This window comes from Oenanthe melanoleuca, chromosome Z, assembly GCF_029582105.1.
Source record: "Oenanthe melanoleuca isolate GR-GAL-2019-014 chromosome Z, OMel1.0, whole genome shotgun sequence".
Taxonomy (NCBI): Eukaryota; Metazoa; Chordata; class Aves; order Passeriformes; family Muscicapidae; genus Oenanthe; species Oenanthe melanoleuca.
Window position 1 is genome coordinate 66,933,012 of NC_079362.1, and position 17,043 is coordinate 66,950,054.

The following is a 17,043-nucleotide window of genomic DNA, read 5'->3' on the forward strand; positions in this document are numbered from 1 at the left end:
TGATTTGGGCTGGGGAAGAGCTGGGAAAACTGGTTTAGCAGAGGTGTGGAGCCTATGGGGCATGGCACAAAGCTGGGACTCTGGCAGTGCCGCAGAGCAAGGCACAATAACCCACTAACTTGTGCAGTACCTTTTTGTGTGTGCGCAAATTACATGTTGAGGGAAAGGATTTTCCTGTTCCCTTCTGCACCACATGAAAAAAATAATTTGCTGGTTGGACTCAAACTCCTTGCTGAATGATTTTCCTTGATTGTGCTGTAAATCCGCTATCCCAAGAAAGTGCTTGTCCCCTGCTCTCTGGTGTGATACAAGCCAGCATGCTTTGGGCACAGGGTTCACTCCACCAGGCTGGGCAGCCATGCCTGCTTTGCTCCTTCTTTACACAAGAGTCACTCTTGCCCCCAAACAGTCCTGGGGCCCCATGCATGCTGTTTCTGCTCCTTATGCTTTTGTGATGGGAGAAACAAAACCATGGGCAAAATATGAGAGGAGGTTTCACCCAAGATTTATTCAACTGCAGAATGGGGTGGATTTTTTGTTTTGGTTTGGGTTTTGTTTCTTTCTTGATAATCCCTGATGTTTACTTCACTTTCTTCTTGGCAAGTGGAGAGCTGACATCACCATGACTCCCTGGTCTCTTCTAATGTGCTCCATTACTGAGAATAGGGGACGGCCGCTATCGAAGGGTTCTTCACCCAACTCTGAGGAGAGAGGACATCCATGATGGAGGGGTCCCTGACCAACCACTGAGGAGAGGGGACAGTCATGGCCGAGGGTCCCCGAGTTTGTCCCTGACTTCGTTGCTGAGGAGAGCAGACACCCAATGCTGAGGAGAGTGGAAACCCGTGACTGACTGATCCCGAACTCATCACTGAGGAGAGGGGATACGCACTGCTGAGTGATCCCTTCACTCATTACTGAGGAGGGACCCCACTGCCTGAGGGATCTTTCACCCACTGCCGGGGAGAGGCACCCCCATGCTTGAGTGGTTTTACACCATCACAGAGGAGAGGGGATACCCATAGCCGAGGGAACGGAGGAGCCGACAGGGCTCCCCCGCCCCCGGCTCCACCGTGTGTCCCGGAGGGGGCCTGGGGTGGGATAGGGGCACCCCCAGGCGAGCCTCGGGTTCGAGTCCCGCGTCGGGCGGCTCACCTGGCTGGACGGTGCTGCCGCAGACTTTGGCTCCAGACCCTATAAAAGGTAACGGAGGCGTGAGTCAGAGCCGCCGCCTCCTCCCCGCCCGCTCTCACTTACGTGCGGCCGGGCGGGCGGGCGAGCAGGCACGGAGCCGCCGTCCCGCACCCGCGCACTTGCCGGAGATGAACCGCGCAGCGCTGCAGGTCTCGCTCCTACTCCTGCTCCTGCCCGCCCTGGGCCGTGCCGGCTCCGACAGCGAGAGCGACCAGGAACACGGCGGCGAGGAGCACCCGCATTCCCCGGGGAAAGGTGAGCGGGGGTCCCTCGGTGCGCGGGGCTCCACGAGGCGTGGAGCACCCCGCCGCTGCTTTTGGGGTCCCCTTGCACGTGGCGTCTCGGATCTTAGTTTGGGATCGCCAGTGCTTGAGCACCCTGATGTGTGCAGCACCCCAATACTGAGTTTGGGGTCTCTGATACATGGGGTGCCCTAATGTGCGGGGTTCCCTCCCTTGCTGGACTGCGGGTCCTTGATGAGTGGAGCGCCCCACTGCGAGGGGTGCTGGATTTGGGATATCGGATGCTTTGTGGAGAGGTGTCCCCAATGCCAGGGAATTCTCCTCTTGCTTCGTTTGGGGGTGTGGGGGTGGGGGCTGTTGTGCTCCCTGCTGCACCCGTATTAGGGCTCCAGGTGCGCCCCAGGATGAGGTGTTCCTGTGGAGATGTGTCTCCCCCAGCATCGCCCGGCTGCGGGCGCTGCACTCCCCAGCATGTCCCTGCCTTTGTCCCTTCTCCCGCCAACTCCCGTGCGGCTCGACTGGCCCGACCCCTGCCCGGGGGCTCGGCCCTTGCTTTGTCCGCAGCCTTTTTTCCTCACTAAGTCTCTCTTGCACCAGACTGAGGGGCTCAGAGCTTCCTGAGATGGGGGTACAAGGGTGTGCAACAAAGCAGTCCCTGCCTTAGTCCCGGGGACCGCCCGGAGGTTCCGATCCTGCACCCCGGCGTGGTGGCCGGTCCCCTTTATCCTGCAGAATGTGGCTGGGCTGCCCCCATTCTAGGTTGTCCCTCCGCAGTCCACCAAGGACGGGGTCTGGCCCTGCTGCAAAAGTTGTAGGGGGGCTGCCTCACGGCGGATGATGGGGGACGGGGACGTGACAGAACGCAGGGCTGCAGAGTTGTGTGCCCCTCCTCCTCACCGTGAGATGCTTTGCTGGTGATGTGGGGGATTTCAGAGTTACAGGTTCAGAAAAAATGTCCTGGGTCCTTGGTCCTGGAGCCGTTTCTGGTTGGAGGCTGCGGCACTGCCAGCGCTCTGCAGGGATCTTGGGGGAGTGTTGTGGATTTGCTCTTCTGGGGCTGAGTGCTGCTGTTCTCCCAGGTCATGCTTCTTGTTCCCGCTTTGCCCACAGGTTTGTTTCCCGGGCTCAGCATCATAGCGTGTCCTTGGTTTTGCCTCTGGTAAGGAGTTGTCCTGACTTGTGCCACGACAGCTGCCCTGTGGTAATGACCAGGAATTGTTTTGTGCCAGGAGCTGCTTTTGTTATTGCAATGAATCACTTTTCTTACCAGATCGGCTCTTGCCGGGCTGAGCACTGGACAGGGATGGGGATGCAGACGATTCTTGCCACAGAGATTAAGTAACCCAAGCCACAGGGTGTGAGGGTGTTGGGTGTTCAGCATACCGCTGTGCTGCGCTGGCCGAGGGGCTGGACACCACGGGAGGTTTGAGATGGCTGGGTGGGAGGACTGGGATGGACAAGGGGAAGGGAGGTATCCAGGAGGTCAGTAGGGAGCAGGCAAGTTAGCCCGTGCCTGTACCAGTGTTACAGGCTGAAGGTCTGGATGGAATCCCATGAGAAGCAGGTCATGGCTGGAGCCCTGCAAGGCTCCTGCCAGGTGCCAGGAGCTGCGTGTCTCAGCACCTCTGCCGTGTGCTGAGCTGGTTCCCTCATCCTCAAGGCTTGTGCATGAGGTAGGGCTGGTGGCTCCTCAACCCATGGCATCCCTTACCTGCTCAGGGATTTGCCATGGGGCTGCTCCAAGATGACTCTGGCTTGCTCAGAGACCTAAGTCCCACACTAAATGTGTCTTTGGGAAATAGTATCTCCCTTTCCCTGTTTCCTCTCCCTCCTATTCATCCGTGTCTCGCTCTCAGTGAACTCTTTTGCTCATTCCCCAGTGTCTTTTTCACCCAAGGGAACATATTTTTCTTGCTTAATAGTCCTTATTCATCTCTCTCCCCAGTGCCAAGCACTGATCTGTTCTCTGGGGTTTCCCCATTTTTATCCCTTTTTTTGGGATGTCCCTGTCTCTGCAGCACAGTGATTGTTTCCTGTTTCCCCCAGCACTTGCTGGGGCAGCTGGGTTCAGAAGGAGCAGGAACATGCCCTGGAGTAAAGCCTGCCCTATTACTTCCTCCACCCAAACTCTTGCCCCCCTCAGGGGGAGCTGGCACAGTCTTGGGCTCCACAGCCCAAGCAATCCTCCCCGAGGAAAACAAAGAACAATCCGTAAAGTGACCTGTGGCAGATTAAAGGCTGATCCCAAAGGCTTGCAGTGGGCCAGGGTTTATAAACACAAAGGGTCTTTAATGCAGCCAGGCTTGGGAGGGATCAGTGCCCCCATGAGCAGCACATGGGGTGGGGTCCTGTGCTGAAAGTGCATGGGTGCTGCTGCATGGGGGTGAGTCTGATGGAGAAACCAGGGAGGAGGTGGGGCTGGGATGGCACAGCCCTCCCATAGAGACACCTCCTGTGGGGCTTGGCAGAAAGACACTCGGGTTATGCACCCCCCCGCAGGCATCCCCTATGCCTGTGACCACTTTGCCACAGACTGGAGAGTTTGCTTTGGGCAGTGTGAGTACAGTGGCACAGTCCAGGTACCATGATCAGGTTATTACTTTCAAAAGGCACAGTGGTTTGATGTGTTTTGTGGGCTAGGACCTGGCTGCAGTGGCTGGCCCCTATCTGGGACATGCACTCTGTGCATCTCTGCATGTCCTGGTACCTCCTGGTCTAGTGAGCCTCGGGAATAACATCCCACTTACCCTCTCTTCTGGGCCATGAGCTCCACTGATCCCTTCATAGCCTGGGATTGATCTGTAGACAGGGCACAGCAAGGTGGTCATTTCTGGCATCTGTGAGCTGAACTCATCCCATGGGGCTTTGAGCCAGGTGTGGCTCAGGATTGTGTCCCCGTGGGAAGAGGAGTCTCTGGCAGGATGCCAGCACTCCCTGTGGCTGAGCACAGGGCACCATGTGCCCAGCTGATAAGAGAGCAGGATGGAAGAGCTAGAAGTGAGCCTGCTGTCCTGCCTGCCACACACGAGCCATTGAACTTCTAGGGTTCAAGGCAAGCAGATAGCACGAGTGGCTGTGCTGCAGGCAGCATGTGTGTGTCAGGCAGCATCCACGCTGTGAACAGCACATGACTCTCAGTGCTCTCAGCTGCTCTGCAGCAGCTTCAGACTACATAGTCCCTAAAATATGAAAAAGTCAGGATGGGAGGTGTAGATCCATAGGGCAAAGCCCTTAGTCTCCTTCCTTATTGTTTGGCTCTGCTGAGGGCTGCCTCCTGGTCTGCACAAATGATCCTGAGTCCTTTGGGTTCTCAGTCCATCCCTGTGTGCCTTTGGTGAGGTCTCCTAGGTGCAGCTTGCTGCATCAGTGTGGGATCCTATGTGGGATTCACAGCAGCCAGTGGTTGAGCTGGCTCCTCAAGCTGCCAAAATCTGCTCCTACCCTTCCTCCCGGGCTGCAGGACATGCGGAGCAGCACGCTGGTAATGGCAGAGTCTGCCTGAACTCGGCAGGAAAATGTTGTTGGATGGTGTTGGATGTCAAGGAGGGAAGGGAGCTGGCACTTGCAGCAAAGCCCGTATCCCAGAATGGGAGGGCTGAGTGGGAGCAAGGAACAGCAGGAGAAAGCACAAAGGGAGGGTGTGAAGGGGGGAAACTCGTGGGAAACTTGGCTGGATCGCGGCTGCTGGGGAAAGGCGGGTGGCAGGCAGTACTCAGGTGAGCCGGGGGGCTCTGCGCGCCTGAGAACGGAGGCGCTTTTGCCTGCAAGGGGAACCTCCTGTCAGCACCCTTCTGTGCTCTCCTGCAAGAATTCCTTTCCACATAACTTTGCACATTTTCTCCCGGTACGCGCACCGCATCGCCAGGGCTGTTTCCCTCCACGTTTTTGGGAGCGCTTTGCAATCTCTTCCGTGGGTGCTCAGAGGAAAGGCAGGGCATGCAAAGAGCTGCAGCACCCGCTGCCGAGGTGAAGCCACGTCTTTTGTGGTGAGGGGCAGCAGTGCAGCAGAAAGGAGACCTGGCATCGCACAGCTTTTCGAAGGAGAAGACGTGCTCCGGCGGGAAGTGTGGGAGGCAGACTGAATTATGCAAATCGACACTTGGGCAGGGCAGTGGGTTAATGTTCACGGTAAAGGGATGCGAGATTGCAAATGCCCCCAGGTGGAAGGGATCGGAGTAGTTAGTGCAGGGCTCCTCCGGGCCGTGCCGAGGCAGGGGCTGTGCTGGGAGCCTGACCCGGCTGGGCTCTCCTCGGCGCTCTCCTGCAGCGCTCCGTCCATGTGCCAAGGGGGCTCAACCTTGCACGGCCGCGCTTGAGAGATGCCTGCCCGAGAGGGTGGCCTGGCCGTGCCATCACTGCACCCACATCCACGGGACGGGAAAACACACTCGAGGGGGCTTCAGTGGGAGGATGAGAGCTCATGGATCCTTTTGGTTTTGATGACAAGACATCCTTGGAGAAGTCTGCTGTGTTGGGGTGGATTGAACTGGGTACAGCTACAGCCTTCAGGGTGCTCAAGGCTGCCTAGCTGAGCTGGCTGTGAGGAGGTTCCAGAGCCCCCTCGGCTGTGGGAATAGGTGTGTGCTGGGAGATGTGGGAACCTGAGGTAATTGGCACAGTGCTGACACAGCAGGGCAGGTGTCAGCATGGGGCTATTGCTCAACCTGTGATACAGTGTTTGGGCTGCTTTTTGTCCAGGCAGAGCCCCTGGAGGTGAGCAAAAAGTGGGGTGTCAGGGCAGGCTGTGCCAGCTGAGGCATGTGCAGTGAACTAAGGCACCATGTGCCAGCCCTGGGGTGCTGTGCCTTACCTGTGCCAAGACTGCTCCAATGTGAGTGTTTCTTTGTGCAGGTAATTCCAGGAGGGATGGGAGAGTGGGAGCAGTGTGGGAGAAGATATATAGTGTTTCCAGAAGAGGGTCCATGTTCTCTGGAACATGTGAGAAGTCAGTGTCTAGGTAGCAGTATCCAGGTGAGCAGGATAAATGAATCTTGGCTTGCAGCACAGCTGGGTGCATCCCTGGGCAGCGCCATGCAAGCAGACATGGAGAGGGCACTGCAGTCTGTCCTGGGGAACACGTGTCCTGGGGCATGCAATTGAAGTTTGCCAAGTCCTCTCCTTGCTACTCCTTCCTCTGCCTTTGGGAATACGCAGGAGATTCCTGAGCATTGCTCCTGAGCATCAGAAATGCAACAGAGGCGAGCCACCCATCACGCAGGAGGGAGTCTTGAGATCTATTCCCATCTCTGCAGCACACAGTGCCCCTAAACACCCTCCGGCCCTTCCCAGCCTAGTTTGGCTTTGGTCATCCACTCTCCTGAGCAGCAGATGCACCAAGACCTCCAGCAGTGCCCATGACTAGATCCTCGCTGAGTGGAGGACAGGATCCTGCTGGGCTTAGAGCCTTGCATGGGACATCTGGGCCTGGGAAAGCTTGCCTCTTCCTTTCTCACCCCTGAGCTGGAATCCACTCCTATTAATAGCAAGTGCGTGCCGATAGCTCTTGTCAGCAGCGGGGATGGGAGCCGGAGCAGCTCCTGCTAAGACCCTCCTGTATCCTGGCAAGGCTGGCAGGCAAATGGTTCCATCAAGGAAAAGAGATTATATTGGAGCTCAACTCTTATCTCTTAAACGTTCCTCCATGTCATTGCTGCTGTGTGAATGCCCCCTTTGCCCCAGACCATCCCACCCTGGCACTCTCTGCTCCTGCACTCACGGGCTGGGAAGTGCCAACAGCCTGTTGGCAGAGACAAGTTTGCTGGTAAGGACAAATCAGAGGAGGAACCCATGAATTACCTGTTGTGCCAGTCAGAGCAGGCACATAATCCTTTTGGGCCACGTTTCCCTGCTTGAGGCAAATTTGAGACCCACATCCTCCTGGCACATCCTGGAGATGGTTGTTTAAAAGGGCTGGTGATATCCAAGGTGTTTGGTCAGGGACATCTGAGAAAAGGTTCTGGTGCACCTCTAAGGCCAGCACCAGTGATGTGCCAGGAATCCAGGCATTGCTGGCAGTTCTGGAGGAGAGTGATGATGTGAGGGCCAGCCTTTTGAGTGCTGTGTACTCTCAGGACCTTCCCAGGAGGGCTTTGTCCCCTCTAGATCTGCACAGTGGGCACTGGCTGTGGAAAGCTCAGGTCACATCTTGCTCTGCTCTGGTCACAGTGGGACCCATGGGTGACACAAGAAACCGCAGGGGCACAAATGAATGCAAAGAGAAGGTTTTGATGCTCGTTTTCTTCCTCTGCTGTCAGTCCCAGGGCAGCTTTCCTAGATGGAAGAGGGTGTCCGCATGGTGCAGTGCATCTTGCTGCCCAGACTCCTCATGGAGTGTGAGGGCAGCACTTGTGGAGTGCCTTGTTTTGGGGCAGTGGGAGGTTATGGCTGTTCTGGAGCAGCTGCTGGTACAGCTGCTCAGTAATGGAAGCCAGTATCTCTGATTTTTCCTCTTTAAGGATGATAATAAGATGCCAGCCCCGGGGTTTTCCCTCTGACTGACAACTACAGGGGACCTGGCTGTGCTCCGAGGAGGCAGTACCCTCTGGGAACATGCCCTTTGCTGGGACAGAGGGAGAAGTGGGAAAACAAAGGAGGGGAGGGGGATGGAAGGCAGTGGGAGCCCAGAGACCTGCTGCCTGGCAGAGGTGTGTTTGCTGACAACCTTTCCCTTCCATTCATGTGGTTCTTTCTTTTCTTTTTTTTTCAAGGCCACAGCCACTGGAGCTATGAAGGTAAATACCCCGCAGTTACTTCTGCTTTTTTTCTTATTACCCAGCAGATCCTGGAACTGAGCCAGCTGTGGTTAATAATTACAGGACTTCTGTGCACACTCCACGACTCACCCTTCCCTCCTGCCTGACCCTGGCACAGTGCTCTTACTCAGGCATGGATGGGCTGAAGAGCACGGGGTTGGTCTGATTTCCCCAGGAAGCAGCTGCTCCAGTGAGGGCTTTCCCAGCCCCTTGGGTGTGCGGGGATGCCCCTCAGGGAAGGGCTCCTCCCTGAACGAGAGCTCTCCTGACCTGTGCCAAGCGAGGGAAAAGACTGCTTTCCACAAGCTGGACTTGCAGCCCATGCTGGGACTTTGACCAGCATGGATTAGGACCAGGATTAGCTTGTATTCACCTCTGCCCTCTGTCACCCTCCCTCCCTACCCTGCCTGGCCCTGCCCTCCCATCAAGGCCTGGGGGCTTCTCCACAGCACCCACGATGGGCATCACCACACTGCTGTGACAGATACACCCCTTACTACTTACTGCACCATCACTCTGGGGTTTGGCTCAGCTGCTAATGCCCAGCTCCATATTTACAGGGGTCCTGCGAGGGGCTGGTCCATGGACAAGCCTGAGCTTGCACTGGCCCATTACACCTAGAAGCAGCCCTCTGCAGTGCAAAGGGAGTTTTCTGAGGCATCAGCTGGGCTTATCCCAGGTGTGGTACTGGGGAGAGGTGGCCATTTCAGCAGCCAACCCAGCCATGTCAGCTGGCCCTTTGCCACAGAGCCCAGGAGCTCTGTGGTACCTTGGTCATGCAGCACTGAGGGTGTTACCAGCCAGAGGCTAGGCTGTGCAAGGCAGCAAGTGTGTGATGAGCTGCAGGGCAGCAGCTCCTCAGCTTGCCAAGTCCACTTGTAAATGATCTTCTTGCACTCTTCCTAAACACCCCAAAAATAGACTTTCCTGGCAGCTCACCATGCTCTGAGACCTTTCCTGATACAGCTGCATTCAGTCACATGTTGGCATAAAGCTGCTCCCAAGCCAACTTTGTGGAAGCTGAACTTATGCGCATGGCTACTTCCCTGGCCAGTGCTAGTCCCTTTCCCTAACACCCCCAAACCTTCTTTCTGGAGGTCACTCACCCTGGAGATGTCACTGACAGTCCCTCCCCTCCTTCTTGCACCAGACCTCAAGCACTGGAGCACAGACTACTCAGACTGCGGGGGCACCAAGCAGTCTCCCATCAATGTTGACACAACTCGGGCCGTCTTCAGCCCCGACCTGCGGCCGATTCAGCTCTCTGGCTACAGCCTGCCCGCCAACATGCAGCTCAAGCTGAAGAACAATGGCCACACAGGTGGGGACACTGCAGGGGTTGGAGCACAAGGAGAGGATGCTCAGACTCTCCCAGCAGAACTGGGCCTCTCTTATGCCCTTCCCCCAGGCTCTGGGAAGGAGATTATCTTGCAGGCTGAATCCCTCTTACCTTCTAGGCCAAGAGGGAAGAAACAGGCTGTAGAAATTTTGCAGTTCCATTTTTTTTACTGGATGAAGTGAGAAGCCCCAAGGTGTCCAGAGTCTTTTGGAGCTGGCTCCAGAAATTTGTTAACTCTGCATTTTCTTTAAAAATGTGTCCCTGATATTTCTGATTCGGGTTTTCAGTAACTGGTTCCTTCACTGTATTTCACTTTCAAAGGACTCATCTGTCTCTGGATGTGATTTAGACATTAAGTTACCTACATCTGTCTTTTAGGGCACGACATGGATCACTTTATTTTGTCTATACTTAAGGATTCTATCTCAAGATCTTAAGAAAATTTTATAGGTCTTTTTTTTCCCCTTCTCCAATACTAGAATGGTTTTTGCAAACTTCTGGACACAACTTACTAGCATGCATTATTTTAGTATCAGGCTTGGTATTCCAGATATGGAAGAAAACCACAACTTTCCACAGCTGAGGATGGCTGGACCTGGTTGCTACCAGCTTTTTCTTGGAGGAGGCAGAATATTTTGTGCACACTGGTGTCTGCCAGTCCCCGAGCTAAGAAAAGGTTACGGAGAAAGGGACTTAAGAACTTGCTGACGGTGTGATAAAGCACCTCCTTGCCTGGGTAGCCAACAAGATGGAGCTGACCTGTGTATACAGCAAACTCGACAGGTCAGGCTTGCTGTGTATGGTCAGATCAGCTTCATGCTGCATGTACAGAGCTCGATATTGTGGGCTCCTGCCCTAATGTGCCTGCAGAGTTAAACTAGTTGAGCTCAGTAGTTGCTATTTTAGACACCCTGGCATCTGGTGTTGCTTGGTGTTTAGAAAAGCAGTGAGAGCATTTTCATTGGGGTGGGGGGAACTACTTTCTCACATGCTTTTAAGATGCCTTTTTTATTGTGGCAACCGCTGATCTGCTTTATGAAAACCCATAAATAAATAAAAAGTTGCAAGCCTAGTAAGGTATTTGTACAGTTACTCATTTTGGTAACAAAGTACACATGCTATATAAGCTTTTTTTGAGGGCCTGAAAATGACTCAGGTTGTTAGGAGACAGAAGGATAACAATGGTTTACCCATACAAAAGAAGTGTAAAAGCAGATAAATTCGTAGGGAGGGAACAATTTCTCATTTCCTGTATTTGAGTTTTCTATCTCTGAACCCAGTGGCAAGGAACTTGAGATGGCAAATGACTCATCATAGTCCTGTTACCTGGTCAATCCCAAATCTGTGCCCCATCAGTGATGTTACTAAGGGATACCCCACATAAAAAGGAAAAAAGATAAGACCTTACATTAAAAATTAGGAAAAGGTGCTAAAAAAAAATAGGGCAGCCTTTCTCAGGGTCTAGGAATGCCCTTGATATTTTGGCCACATGGTAAATCAGGTAACTCAGTTTTAGGATTGTCACATTATTGCATAAGTCCAAAATAGCTAGATAAACCACATTAAAGGAAAAAAAAAATAGAGTATGAATTTATGGTATCCAAAGAGGCAAAAAATTTTAGCTCTAAGTACTTTCAAAATATTTAATGCTTGTGTGCCACAAGCATTGTGCTCCAGTGCTGTCATACTCTTGCAGGCTGCTTTATTTGAACGATCCCAGCCCACCAAAAGTTGCAGCTCTCTGTCCACCTGCCCTGCTCTCACAGATATTCACCACTCTGCCAGTATCTTGTCCATGGTCTCTTTATATTATTCTCACTTACTGAATAAATTGTTGGATAACATTTGGCTTGGAGCAGGCCCCAGGAGTCTTTGTGGAGGGGCTCTTCACTTTCCAGCATTTTCATAGCAGCTATATTTGAAGCTGACGTATTTACTGCAGTATCCTACAACCTTAAGTCAGGAGTTGAATCCTGACACATTGGCAGGCTTGCCCACAGCCTCCTGTCAGATGGAAAGCAAGGTTTTCTGCTGTGACCAGTTTCTAGAAGTCTAGGTTGACTGTTTCCCTTGAAACACCTCCTTTGCATCCCTGTGGAACGGAGTGGGCTTTATGCTGTATTACTGAGCTCTTCCTTCTGCCTCTGCAGTTGTCCTTGATCTGCCCGAGACCCTGGCCCTCACTGGTGGCTATGCCCAGCAGTACCGAGCTGCACAGCTGCACCTGCACTGGGGCTCCGCGGCGGGGCCCGGCTCGGAGCACACCGTCAACGGCCGGCGCTTTGCTGCCGAGGTAAGGAGCTCGTGCTGCTGGGCAGGGAGGGCACGGGAATGCTGTCATGCTCCTCGCCCATGGCCCTGCTTGTCACTGCGAGCTGTAACTCCTGGCCAGGATCCTGGGCAGCTCTGCAGCAGTGGAGCTCAGAGCAGCAGGCCACACTTCGGTGCTGAGCCAGACTCATGCTGAAGCCTGGTCCTGGGCTGATGGAGCAGGAGCTGTGGCAGTCCCCAGGCTGTGGCAGCCAGTTTCCCCAGAGGCTGTGAGCCTGCTTTGTGAGCTACAGGGACTGTTTACTCTGTACACACTGTCCTCTTGCTCTGCCAGCTCCCATCTGGTTTCATCCCTCCTCCTCCTCTAGCTGCTGTCCTCAAACTGAGCCTGGCTCTGCAGTCTTAGTCCCTGTTACGCAGGACAGAGTGCTGGTTTGCTGCTCCTGACCAGGGAAGTTCTTGCAGGCAGAGCTTCCTGCTGACTGCTTTGGGGCAGCAGATTTTCTTGGTTCCAGCACTTTCCCTCCCCTGCAGCAGTACTCATCACACCTGCATGTTTCTCACAGCCCTTTTGTCAGCAGGTTATAACCCCATGGGAGTGAGCATCTCCCAGTGGTGTCCATCCAGCATTGGAATTGCATTTTTCCCTTCCAGATCCACGTGGTCCACTACAATACCAAGTATGACAGCTTTTCAGAGGCAATGGTTCACCCAGATGGCCTGGCTGTACTGGCAGCCTTTCTGGAGGTGAGTTCCATGGATCCAGCAGGGGGAGGATGGAACTGGGGTGGGCAGAGTTGGTCACAGTTTTGGGGACTGGCAGAGGTGCAAATGTCCTTAGGAAGAAGGGGAGAGAAAGGGCAGATCAACCCTGATAAGAATGAAGAGGTGGCTAGGATAGGGTGCCTCTCCCAAGGAGCAGTAACTCCCTGCTGTCATTGCCATCACCATCGTCTCCCTTTGGCCTCTGGCCTTGACATTACTGTGGGTCTCTGTGTTCCAGGTTGGGCATGGGGAGAACCAATACTACCATGAAATACTTGAGCATCTGCTTGAAATCCAAGAAGTAGGTAAGGCCCTGTCCCATCTTGTGCTTTGTCTCGGGCTGCAGCCCAGCAGAGAAACCAGCTGCACAGCAGAACAAGGCTGCAGCAGGCAGCCTGCCTGCTCTTCCCTGCCTCTACAGCAAACCAACTGCTCTTTCTCCAGTGGCTGCAGTGGCACATGCAGTGCCACTTCATCCTGTTGTCCTCTATGAGGTTTGTACCAGTCTCACTCCCATTATGTTTCCTCTCCCAGGACAAGAAACCTTTGTGCCTGGATTCAACATTGCAGGTCTGCTGCCTGCCAACCTGAAATCCTATTTCCACTATAATGGCTCTCTGACCACCCCTCCGTGCTACCAGACAGTCAAATGGACAATCTTCAATCAGACCATGCTGCTCTCTCATCACCAGGTCTGTCAGGGCAGTAATATCTGCATTGGGTCTTTGCCAGCCTCTCCCCATATGCTGGTGCAGGTGCCCTGTGCCAGTGCTCTGCAGTTCATCTGCTCCCAAAGGTGGGATGGATGATATTTCTGCTTACATTGTTCTTCCAGATGTCAATGCTGGTTTCAACCCTGAGAAGCCCTGATGACAAGCTTTTGCAGAACAACTACCGGCCAGTGCAGAGCCTGCATGGGCGAGGGGTGCTGGCGAGTTTCCAGACTGCCCCTTCAGTGAAGCACTTTCCTGGTAAGGAGTGTGTGAGTGTGCTCAGGCTGCTCCCAGCAGCAGGGGTGCAGTGATCGGGCCAGCAGCAGGAGTCAGTGCTTTGTGTATCTTACAGAAACATACAATGGGTTAGACCTGCCCAGCAGTGACATGTGGCAGCACTGGTCTTAGGGTCTTGCTCTCTCCCTTTTCTGCATTTCTTTCACCCTGCCTGAGGCAGACTGGTTTCAAGAAACTTTTCTTATCCTTAGTCTTGCAGACATAGCAGTAGCAGGACTACAGGATGCATGGTCAAGAGCAAACAGGCAGGTCCTAGACTCCAGCTAGCTACTTCAATCCCAAATGCAATAGATAAATTCAGTAGGAGTTGCCAGAGGTACAAGCTTGCAGTGAACACCCCTCCTCCAAATCCTTCAGGACAGGCAGTGCTGGGACTCCTCCTGAAGGCTGTGCTCTGCCAGTGGGGCCTCACAGCCATCCTGGCCAGGCACACAACCTGAGGGATCCTGAATGCCCACCCTCTATTTCTCCTTGAAGGCCTTTCTTGCACTGATGATTTCCAGGCATGAGTAGAAACCACTATTAATCCTCAGGTGTAACTATCGCTCTGCATCACTGAATTTCTGCCCATTGCTGCTCCCTGAGGTCACTAGGGGTTTTCTGTTCAACATCCTGTTCCTTTTCTGTTCTGATGGCATTTCCTACACCTTTTGTGAAGGTGACTAATAGGAACTGCACAGGGTTGGTCCCAGGCCTCAGGGCAATGCCTCAATAACCACACAATGTGGTGCAAGGCACTTCCCTCACCATTCCACTTGCAGCCTGCTTGCTAATGGCTCTAGGCTTTTAATCACTGTGGTCTTCAGCCTGGCCAGCAGTTTCCCATGTGGCACTGCATCAAATGCTTCACTGAAGCTGGGAGAGATAAAATCTACCACATTTTCTTTGTCTAGAATATCACTTATCAAAGAAGCATATCGGGTTAGGCTGGCATGCTCTATCTTTGGTAAACCTATTAGATACTTTATCATATTTTCCATTTACCTCCAAGCCTTTCTTTTACTACTTTCTTGCAGAATCTGTTCCAAAGCCTCCTAGTCCTGGGGCAAGGGGGAATTTGTACAGCTCTACCTTTTTTTTTTCTCCCATTATTTGCTATTTCTATACAAAAATCCCCACCGTAACAAAGCCACAAAGGTCTTGTCCCAGAAGTGCCAGGAGAAAATCCCAGTACTCTTGGATGAGGTTACTGGTCCCCTGCCTTGTATGCACAGGATTCTTGGGAGTTTCTCCCCAAATCAGTGCTGCCTGCTTTAGCCCTGAGGCTGCTGAGCACTGAGATGGGGTGCTGTGGGGCCACATCTTGTTCTGCTTGCAGCTACACCTTGTGTGCCCATGTTTGTTGATCTTTTTGCCAGTTACCCCAGCTCAGGATAGCCACTCCTGTCCCCAGCTGCTGGGTGGAGGTGGCAGCTTTCCTGCAGGAGCCATGTGGCTGGATAGAGCCCATAGATAGTGCCACTCTGTGCACCATACCTGAGCCATGTACAGATAATAATGCAGCTCTTTATAAGCCATGCTTTTATACTGGGCAAACATTTGCCCAGCACAGCTCCCTCCCAGCACTTAGGGTCACCAAGCCATTCCCATGCCAGGTGCCCTACCTGCAATGTGTGGCTGCCTCCTCCCTGGCAGCTGCTGACCATCTCACTGCAGGCAACTGTCCCCATGGCTGCTGCCTGCTGGGCTCATCCCAGGAGCCTCTCTGGGGTCTCCTGTGGGGTCTGGTGCAGTCATGTGGTGCTGCATTGCTCAGCACCCTGCCTGCTTCTTAGGCTGTGGCAACATCAGTGGAGGGAGTTTCTGGCTGGGCTCAGCAAGGTTCAGGTGTGGACTGTGGTTCAGGGATCCTTCTTTCTCCCCTTTTCTCATGCTTCTGGCAGGGTGTCAGGGCTGGGCTTCCTGCAGCAAGATGCTGGGAGCTGCTCATGGGTGATGGGGAGTCTTGTGGGCAGCCCTACTTCCAAAGCTCAAAGGCCTGCAGGCTTGAGACTTCCTAAACATTTAAAAAGCAACCCCCTGACTGTTGTCTCTCTTTACAGGTAGTGATGATTCAGCAACAACAGGTAAGTGAGCGGCTGGCACAAAGAGGGCAGGGGTTGTACCTGTCTGGGAATTGGGGTCCTGTGCAAGCCATGTGCTGAGTTGGGGGATGAGTACCCACAGTGGTTTTATAGGGCTACTCTAGCATCCACGCTGCTGGTTCTCATCCTCTGGTCTTTGTCTCCTTTTCAGAGGGACACTCCAGCTCATTTCATGCGGGTAAGTGTGCTCAGCCAAGGCTGATCCTTTGTGTCCCCTCTGCCCTTGGGCTACCAGCCTGTTCCTTGTCCCCTTTTACTCAGCCAGTAGTCCCAAGGGACTTCCCCCAGAGTAACATGCCTGTGCTTGGCCTGCAGGAGATGTGCTGGCCGTGCTCTTCGGGGTGCTCTTTGCCATCACAGCACTGGCCTTCCTGCTGTACATCTATAAGCACCGCAGCCAGAATGCACGGTGAGCAATGGGGAGACACAGGACAGCGCCTGGGGCAGGATGGGTCCAGGGCATGAGAATGGGTTTAATGGCGGCTTCAGGCAACAAGACCCCCAGCCTGGTCTAACAGTGCACCCCTCTTTCCTTCCCCACCAGGCTGGACTCGCCAACCAAATCCAAGGTCATCTACACGGCAGCCAGCACTGAGAACACCGCGTAAACTCCACGCCTCTGTGGCAGCCCCAGCCCCACTGGCTCAGCCTGCCACCCCACCTCCCCTCACTCCCACTGGAGGTCAAGGAAGACCAGTGCTCCAGCACACCTCAGCTGCACGGGCTGCCCACACAGACTGTTTGTCTGGGGGGCAGCATGTGGCCCTAATAGATATTTTTGTTATAAAAATGTGTAAAAACTATTAAAAAAAAAAGTTAAATCCTCCCACGGTACTGTCTCTGCTGCCTTTGTGGGAACCTGCCTTTGTGGGGCAGGAAAGAGCACCTTGGTGCTGCTAGAACCACACTGGAGAGGGGTGGGCAGGGACCCTTCCCCCAGTAAAGACAGCATCAGCCTCTCTGCACCGGGCAGAGCTCCAGAATAAGCAGCACAAGGCTTCTTCTACAGCCCAGCCCTGCCCTCCGTCACTCTGGGACTTCTTCCTCCTCTTATTTGTGCAAAGCATTGGAAAAACATAGCTGTGGCTTGGTAAGGCTGAAGAAAGGCAGAGCTGAAGGTGGCAAAGCCATTGCTTGCTTGCTGGCCAGCCCCCACCCAGCTCATCTCTGACTTTATCATAGCCAGGACAACCCTAGATCCGTGGCTACCTCACACCTTTCATGGTGGTTCCTGTGGAGCTGGAGCCGAGTCCCAGGGAGCTTTATGACCATGGCAAAACCAAAAGAAACTGGCCCTATCAGAGAGGAGAGGAACCTGCCCATCTCCAGCCCTCAGCTGCCTCCACCCCAAAGCTGTAAAATTAGAGATCAGACATTGTTAGGAAG

General features: G+C 53.8%; 1 protein-coding gene across 1 annotated transcript; it reads left to right on the forward strand.

Annotated features, from left to right (window-relative positions):
- The first annotated feature begins 609 nt into the window (after positions 1-609).
- LOC130264867 (carbonic anhydrase 9-like) lies at positions 610-16,486 on the forward strand. Its single transcript, XM_056513470.1, has 12 exons — positions 610-1,449; positions 8,144-8,167; positions 9,339-9,509; positions 11,678-11,820; positions 12,453-12,545; positions 12,802-12,868; positions 13,098-13,255; positions 13,399-13,534; positions 15,616-15,639; positions 15,809-15,835; positions 15,973-16,066; positions 16,202-16,486. Exons 1-12 carry the CDS (start codon positions 1,323-1,325, stop codon positions 16,263-16,265), a joined length of 1,128 nt encoding a protein of 375 aa, XP_056369445.1. The 5' UTR covers positions 610-1,322; the 3' UTR covers positions 16,266-16,486.
- The last annotated feature ends 557 nt before the right edge of the window (positions 16,487-17,043 follow it).

Coding starts and splice junctions, on each gene's coding strand:
- LOC130264867 (XM_056513470.1), top strand. CDS start 1,323: ATGAACCGCGCAGCGCTGCAGGTCTCGCTCCTACTCCTGCTCCTGCCC. Junction 1,450..8,143: donor CCCGCATTCCCCGGGGAAAG/GTGAGCGGGGGT, acceptor TTTTTTTTCAAG/GCCACAGCCACTGGAGCTAT. Junction 13,535..15,615: donor TTCAGTGAAGCACTTTCCTG/GTAAGGAGTGTG, acceptor CTCTCTTTACAG/GTAGTGATGATTCAGCAACA.